Consider the following 8778-nt stretch of genomic DNA (forward strand, 5'->3'; position numbering starts at 1 on the left):
CTTGACAGCTGCCATTTTAAGAAACAACCTTATCAAAGTCAATTTTCCAATTCAGTGACAAGTACAAATCCTTTAAAATACACAATCTGCAATATAAAACTTCTTACACACCTAGAATTAAAGCCACTTTTTCTCTACTATTTATACATCTTTTTTTTAGACATTATGACCATGTGGTGAATTTCAGGTTTGCACCAAAAGAACATTTTTTTTCAGTGGGGAGGCTTCTGCCACCCTGTAGCCTTCATCCACTGATTCCAGGTTTTACCTCTAGTTTTTCTGATGCAACCTTCCTCTAGACCAGAAAAATAGAATAATTTTGGTTAAAAAGAAAACAAACCCATCCCTTTTTGGGTGAGGTGGGCTTTTGTTTCCTTGCTCTCTCTTTTTTCTTGGGGGGGGGTGTGATTAAATTTAAATATAGCACAGATGTGCAAAACCCACACAGTGATGTGGTTTACAAGAATGGCCCCTCAAAACAAGTTGTATTGTTACAACTGCAGCACAGAGCTCTCAATAAAACAGTAATTCCCACTGAAGTTGTTTGCAAAAGTACGCCCTGATCATAATTAAAGGACTAATGCCCTCCACCAGTTTTAATCTTTTTTTGAAGCATAAGGGGAAAAATGAGGAGTGGAATGGGCAAAACCCACAAAAAGATGCCAAAGTTCACTTTCAGCAAACTTAGGTAGACGTAAGAATACTAAACTAAAAGTCTATATAGAGGTCCTTTGCCTACGGCTTCCTTTTCATCAGTAGAGGGTTACAGAAAAAAAAGTATGGTCACCATGGTCCCTTTTAAAATTTATGTCAGGTTTTTAATAATTTTAAACATAACTATTACTCCCTTTTATTTTCCTGCAGTTGGTGGTGCATAATCATTCACCAATACAGTGCTTTTTTTTCCCCTCAAGCAGGCATAATTAAGTGGTGATTTCTCTCATTATTTTCCCCACTTGGGCAATCAGTGGGAAAAGAAATAGCCAGATGATACCTGAGCAAATACTGAACGCCAGAAACAGAGCAACTGTCCATTCCCTCCCAGCTCTATCACAATAGTGTGAACAGAGGGAAACCACATACCTTGTGACCTCCTGCTGCAGTCGGGAAACACTGGGCACATAGAACATTACCCCAAAGAAAAGTAAAGGCTCATTGGCAAATTTGTCCAGCTGCTTCTTCAGAGGCTTTTCCAGTTCCACCCAGCGATCTTGCTGGTTCTTGCTGAGAAACCAAAGGCCGAAGTAGTGAGTCTAGATAAACAAACAAAATAGTGTCAGTTTACTTTCTCCAGCTAGATCACATACACACACACAGTGACACAAATGCAAATAAGAACAGGTGGCATTGTATATCTTTTTCCATAGGCAAAACCAGAGTAATTTCTTTCTTACTGCCCTTTTTTGTAGGACAATTTTAGAAGACAATGACAAATTAATATTGCAACACAGTATACTTCATGGAGTAATATCTGCCCCTTACCATCTCTTCCAAACATACATTGAAGAGCTCTGCCTGACATTAAGGCACAGGTGACATAAATGATTTACAGAAAGTGTCTGAGTCTTTGTTTCCTTAAAAGACACTAGTGCCTTGCAAACAGACAGTAAACACTAAGCCTGAATTAAAGCACAAAGGCTTCATGTAACTCTGGATCAGGCCCACTGCACACAAAGGACAAGGACTCTTCCAACTACAAAAAGAATCCAAACCCACATGCATAAGTCAAAATATATCTACCAATACCAGAACCATTTACCCAATGCAGAACATGTTTGCTCCTTTTTTTTTTTTTTAATACACTCACAAGATTTTATGATGGACAAGCATACACTTAAAATGTGCACATCACACAAGTTGTTTGCTCTGGGTTCTACGGGAATACCAGAAAAACCTCAGCTGTTTCCTATCCAGTGTAAATCTCAGTGAGTATAGTACCTACTCTATAAGCTCCATGGTACTGCTGCTGCTGAAGGGTAATTAACGTGGAACAGCATTCAGAACTAGAGCTTCAAATATTATGAATTGGTAATAAGCAGCAGAAGGAATTGCCATTCTATCACAAGGGATTTATTTATTTATTTATTCATTCATTCATTTATTCATATTTAGCAAAGGAATTAATCCATCAGTTACTTGGAAATATGGCTGTCGACCTAACTGTAAAGTTTGCATCAACAGTTTTTTATTCAGTTTTTCATCTGAGAGCATCTGGAGATTTCCAGCAGTGTCTTCAATATAAAACATCACTTCATGCTAACACCAGAATCAGTGAAGCAAACTGTGAGAGGGACTTTTGGGGACACTAAGCAGATGTAGGGTCTGAAAGCGGGATCATTACTATTTCTGCATGCTTCTCATTTTATTTCAATAAACTTTCTCTTCTTGGTGTTTAATCCAACTGACTCCCTATTCAATGAAAACTTTCAAGTAGTTTCCATTAGATCTGATTAATTCTAAACAAATAGAACATTTTATTATTATAGCTTAATTTACCTGGAAAACAATCCTACCAGAGGCAGTCACAATCCTTTACACACAGCACCACATTTTAAATAAAGATACTTGAGACAAAGACCTCTTATTTGGTGTTTCATAAAGTTTTCACTTGAAACTACTTTTAAAACATTCAAAACGTTTGGCCAATAAATCAACTATAAATATTTCATTGACTGGACTTCCCAAGTGTTCACGCTTTTAAATAAAAAGTCTTCAATAGGAGCAGGCAAATTGCAGATGTTACATATTGCAAAATCCACCATCAACAGCCTGTTTCACTTTGCTAAGGATGCTTCTATAAAAACCATCACATGCACCATGACTCAGCACACAACGCAAGGACAACTAATGCAATACCAAAAATGTTAAATGCTTACAAATGACAACAAAACAGCAGGGGAAACACCGCTCCAACTACTTTATAGCTGAAGGCATGCAAGAGACAATCGTGCAAAACTCTGAATGGCAGCACAGGTGTATTTACTTTAGGGTCTCATTACATACACATTTTCAACTTTGGAAGACGTCCAGGCTAGCATTTAACTAAGGTGATAACTAATTCAACTTGATTCCTCAATTAAGCTTGACAAACAGTTTGAGCACTGCTCAGTCTGGTACAGTGAAACAAGCTTGGTTTTTTGTAGTATTTCCTTCTAGCAATTAAAGGTATCTTCAATAAATCAATCTACGTACCAGGGCACAAATAAATCCTATCTCCCATAGCATTAACTTAAAACAAAATTAACCAGTTCACTGATACATGTCTACTCTCACCATGATAGCAATTAGATTAAAATGAAAATGGAAGGAACAGCGGAGGCATTAGATAAAAGGGATTAATGTGAAGATGGAAAAGAGCAGTGATTTTACCATCTCGTAAGGGAAACCCTTTAACATAGAAATGCTTGAAAATCACTTCAGGACAGCTCACCCTCGGCAAGAAACAGCCTCAGAGCTGGGAAAACAGAGCTTCCATATTGCTTTAAAAAGTAAACATTCACATCACCCAGGACCCAAATTTGCAGTGCCAAGTACTTGTAAAAGATCTAGCAACTATGAAGATTTGGACTCTGTACTCTAAGAGTTATTCAAGGGTATTGTAATTAAAGAGATCAAATGAGCACAGTCCCTCCCCTTCGAGTGGGGCTGGGGGACAACAAAAGTTTAAATTTGCTACTTAGAAAGGCTCTCCAAATACCAAATCCAGAATCCTGAATCAATTCCAAGGAACAAGAAGTAAATGAAATGCAGAGTTGGAGCTTCTAGACTACAACAGATATCATGGACCAAACATGGCAGCATGTATTTTGCACCATTAAAAGACAACTGTTTTCCTGGAAAGCAGCCTGGAGAAGATCAAGCAATTGCAGATGAAGCACAGGAACTGACAGCAGAGCACAGCTAAAGTCACAAATGCATCCGCTTTGGAGAAACAACCCACACAGTTACCTGAGCAACAGCTCCCTGTCACAGGAACTTTACTTCTTGAAAACATTACTATTTTCTAAGAACCCACAGTGAAGAAGGGCTTCTGCAGCCACTAGTTTGAATGCCTGGAGACACTCTCTCTGGTAGGAACATTAATAATTCCCAAACAGGAATGGAGGATTGTGGGAATGAAAACAGTTGGACCATCAAGTTCAATATGCTATGACCAGGCATATGGCTGTCCAGAAGGCCTCACTGTGAGTCATCTGTTGCCACGCTCTTCAGTACACAAAGCATTTTTGCAGTACAGACACCTCACAAATTAGTAGAGGGGATATCAAAACAGGGTCTTTAATCTACAGGCAGCTGATTGAAAACCAGGTTGATTCCAAAAGCTGGTATGCCTGTCCATCTGTAAAAAGAGTGAATCACTGACTTCACTTTTCATGGAATAAATATCTACACCTACAGCTGGTAAGCTCTGAAGTAACACAGATTGCTCTCAAGGTTTTAAAATTTCTCTTACCTACCACATATTACTTCATACATAGTACAAGGAAGCTGGTTTACACTACTCTAGGAGCTATGGTCAGAGCACCAGAGCACCTCTACACCCCAATGACACTATGTGAAAAGGTGATCCTGAAAATACAGTGAGTCAGAAAACTGGATGCACAAAAAACTGTGCTGAGAAGTCTTAAAATAGATTATATTGGAGCTGCCAGTCAAGAGACAACATATTCATTTCGGACTTGGACTTAGCTATACTCCCAAGTCCAGACCTACCCCTGCCCTTATGTTGGGCAAACTGAGTAGAATTTTCAACAACCAGAGATGACAGCCAGTTACTAAACCAGCAAATGTCATTCAAAAAAATTCATCAAGGCTGCCTGGTGTTTATTAAAGCATCTAGTTAAGTGGACAGATAAATATTTATCCTTGAGGAAGAGACAGAGTTCCATCTCCTCCAGGCAAAAAGCATTAAGCCCTGCTATCCCAGGGCACTTGCACAGAGGGGAAGGTGCCATTTACAGCAGTCTATTGTTCATAAAAGGTCTTTTGTCCAAGCACTGCCTGATCTGAGCCCCATCCCAGCTTTGCTGGCAAGACAGGTCAAACCAAGTCAAGCTTTGAGGTAACCTGGCTGCCAAACCCAAGTTTTCAGTCATGCCCTACAAGACAAGGGCACCTTCTAGGGCAGAAGAAAATAAAGGTCAGAATCACAGCAAAAGGTCACCCTTGCACAGTGGTCAACATCTGCCTGCAGTGCTCAGCTCTTCATAAACTGCTTTGGATCGTAGTGCTGGAGACAACACTATGAAATTTAGCTCAAAAAAGTAATTTTGGTTGGAAAAAAACTTGCCCTCTCTCCCACTTACAATACGTCAGAACATACCATCTTCAAATGTTTTAACATTTTGAAAAGTAAATTAAACAAAAAGAAGAAGGAGACATGAAAACTCACAACAGATTTGTAGAGATTACCCTGCTATTTCAAGCAGGTTCATTTAGTCTCACTTGAAAGGAAAAATGCCATTATACTGGGAAAAAATCCCTTTTATAATCTGTGCACATACATACAAGATTATAAAATGACATTTCTGACTTTGTATTTCCATTCTTTCCCTTCCTCCCCTCTTCTTGTCTTTACTCTTGGCATAAAAGCTTGTTTTATTGGAAGTGGTAACTGTTCAACTAGAAGACCTGATGCTTTGTCAAGAGCCTTGCTGAAAGGATGAAAACAGATTTTACAGTAGTTACATGGCTCCACTTTCTATTGACCTGTTCCTGAACCCTGACTCAGTCAGGCAGGGAGTTGCATTCCCCAGAGATCAAATAGAAATATGCATAATCCATTAGATACTGTTTTTCAGTCATGTGTGGTATGATCGACAGTCCTTCACAACAGTGCATATCTCAAACAGTTTTGCCTTTTAGCAGGAAGGGTTTGGACAGTTTTTTGTTTATTTCTAAGAAATTGGCTTGAGTGAGACAAGGATGTATTCCTAACATGAAGGTACAAGTTGTGGTATACCTGTGATTTATTTAAACATAAGACCAAACTGAAGTATTACCTGAGACTGCATTAAAGAGATAAACAGGATTTTAGTATTGTTTTGTTAGCATAGGATTTAATGAAGCTTGGCTTATCCTTACTTGTACATCACACTTTGCTGATTTCTACAAAAAGGCTTATTCCAGCTGAAATTTTTGCTGCACTCACGGAATTTAAAAAGTTTCTCTCCAGTGTGGATGCCTGCAAGAATTTTTGCCTCAGTACACTTAATCGGTTTCTCTGCTTAGCTATGCAGTTGCACAAATCCTGTAGAAATTTAAAGTTTGTCACAGTATTTTTGAACCTTCTGTAGAATTTGACTGGACAGGAAGTTCAAAAGCTATGGAAAGCCTAGGGAGGGAAGGGGACAGTCACCAAATTACTTCATCAGTCTTGTTTCCTTACAAACCATGGCAGGAAGAACAGAGGGGTAGAAGAAGAATTGAATTTGGAGTCTGAGAGAAAGGACAGTATCCAGCACCCCTAAGGTTGCTAGCTCCAACTATTCCTCATGCAAGGAGCAGAAGAGGATGCAGGGAGACCCTCTCAGAGTTGAAAGAAGTCAATTATTCTCTCCTAAAAACAACAACAAAACCCCCAAAACTCAAACAAACAACCAAAACCAAAACAAACAAACAAACAAACGCCAACTAAAAAAACACAAACCCACTTCTGTCAAAAAATGCTGTACTGTTGAAATCTGAATTTAAAAAAGTAGTTCAACATTACCAAAACTTTGTTTAGAAAAAAAAAAGCACGGGGGGATGATGAAAGAAGGGGAAAGCGTTCCAACAACATCAAAGCATTCTCTTCTGTGTTGTTAAAATATTTTTTTATCTTGAAACACAAACTTTTTGTGCTGACATATTTCTTTTTGCATGACAGAAATAATTTTGAAAATGAAAAAAACCCAAAGCAATAGAAAATCTCTTGAAACTGAACACTGACTAAAACAGCTTCCTTTGCTACTCTACTGTCCAATCTCTTTTCTCTGGAAAATTTTGAAACTTCAGGCTTTGTTCCAAAGTGGAACAAAAAACACATTCTGAAATCACAAAATGCTTTGTGGAAAAGAACACTAACCCGCTAACAGAGCTATTGTTTGCAAGTGCAGGTGGACCTCCAGAGAGAATCATTAGACCTCAGACTCCTCCTGCACCAACTAGATAAGCCCACAAGGAATATGAAAAGAATCACCTCATTCATTTCCCTGCTTTCTGCATTGGAAGGAAAGGGAAGGACATAACTTCTTTCTAAGGACACCCTAAAGCATCACCAACAGAAAGAAAAAATAAGGGAAAAAACCAAATTACTGAGAAATGTTCATCTCTAGTATTAAAGGGAGGAGATGATTCTCCCAAAATCCATATTAGAAAAACAAGCCACCTAACTATAAAAAATCACTGAGCAATATTCTCTCTGCCCTGTTCCTGCCCGCACATTTTCCAGTTTACTCTGCACATACACAGAGTGAGATTCTTCTCTCATTCTTTACCATGATGAATGTATGAAACGTGGTTTTGTTTAATTTTCATCTGTGACAATTATTTGCATGCTACTTTCCAGTTGCCACTACTACAAAGGTCTATGGACCAACTGCGTAAGACACTGCAAGGGGCTGTAAAACACTACAAAATTGTTAGATATCCCAGCTGTGCTCACAGAAAGAATCAGCCAGGACAGGCAGATGACAACGCAGCAAATTCCAGGCAATGGTTTTCAACCTGTGGTTTGAAAAAGTCAAGAAGCATATAGGATATATGCAAAGAAGGTAAGAAAAGCCAGTCAGTTCATTTGTCCTATGCCCGTTGGAAAGGTACTTCTAAAAAAGATTCAACACTTAAAATAAATACTTAACTCTACAGCAAGAAGTAGGTAAATAAGGATTTCAGTCTTTATTAAGGTTAGACTGGTTTCTTCAGCCTTTCCAGAAGCACTGGGAATGTAAAAGAAGCCTTTCAGAGTTTCAGATGTAAAATATTTCAGTTGAACAAAAGGAAGGGAAAAATCACCATCCTCAAACTCAGTTCTGTAGTACCAAGAGTATATTTCTATGAAGGTGGATATTTAACAGCCGGAGGGATCTCCTTCCCACTAGCATAATTCAGCCATAAGTGCTGGTGAAACCAGGCTTACATTCAGAAAAAGTTAGTGTAACTTGTCCCTTGGCATCCCAGTTCAGAAAGTAACAGCCATGGCTTTCTAAGAAAAGAAACCTCATGTTCGTATTACAAAGAGCTCTCAAAGCTATGATGGATGAGCAACAGCCCAAAACCTCGAGTGCTGTTCTGTCTTCAGTTTTCATGCAATCAGACTGTGTTTGTCCAAGCTCCAGCTGCTGATCATATCTGGCCAGCTCTGAGAATAACATGATTCAAATGAACAGACTGCCTGAGCTAAAAATGTGTCAAATTATACAGTGACAGATGGTCTTTCCTGGGTTACTCGTACCTCACGTAATTCCAGCCTCTGAGCAACAGCTTCCAAGCACTCTTGCCCAGTGCTCTCCACGGAGAGGGTGCACTCGATCACATTGCTGTCCAGCAGACGGATCCTTGTCACAAAGCAGTTCTTGCTCAAGACGTTGTAGCGTCTGGTCCGCCGCAGTTTCAACCCGAAAGGCATGGCTGTTGGCCTGGAAGGTCACCCCTTCCCTGTACTCTTCTGAGAGTTATCAGCACACTTGTCGACTTGCCTCAAAGGCTTCTTCAACTGGCACCACTCTCCTCCAGAAATGGGGATAGCTGTCCATTCCCAGGGCGAGCTTCAAGGGATTCCTGCAAAATACATACAAA

General features: G+C 39.3%; 1 protein-coding gene across 1 annotated transcript in view; it reads right to left on the reverse strand.

The window, feature by feature from the left end:
* The window catches only part of PTPN14 (protein tyrosine phosphatase, non-receptor type 14), a 69609-nt gene extending 60851 nt beyond the window's left edge, over positions 1-8758 (reverse strand). Inside the window, exons 1-2 of the mRNA XM_027890757.1 lie at positions 8435-8758; positions 1084-1253 (exon numbers count right to left, since the gene is read on the reverse strand). Of these exons, the coding sequence (XP_027746558.1) occupies positions 1084-1253; positions 8435-8608 (344 nt within the window). The 5' untranslated portion in view covers positions 8609-8758. The remainder of the gene's footprint in view (positions 1-1083; positions 1254-8434) is intronic.
* Between the last annotated feature and the right edge of the window lie 20 nt (positions 8759-8778).

The sequence above is a fragment of the Empidonax traillii genome, unplaced genomic scaffold (assembly GCF_003031625.1).
Source record: "Empidonax traillii isolate 1590-97213 ecotype Southwest subspecies unplaced genomic scaffold, ASM303162v1 scaffold296:size1881848, whole genome shotgun sequence".
Taxonomy (NCBI): Eukaryota; Metazoa; Chordata; class Aves; order Passeriformes; family Tyrannidae; genus Empidonax; species Empidonax traillii.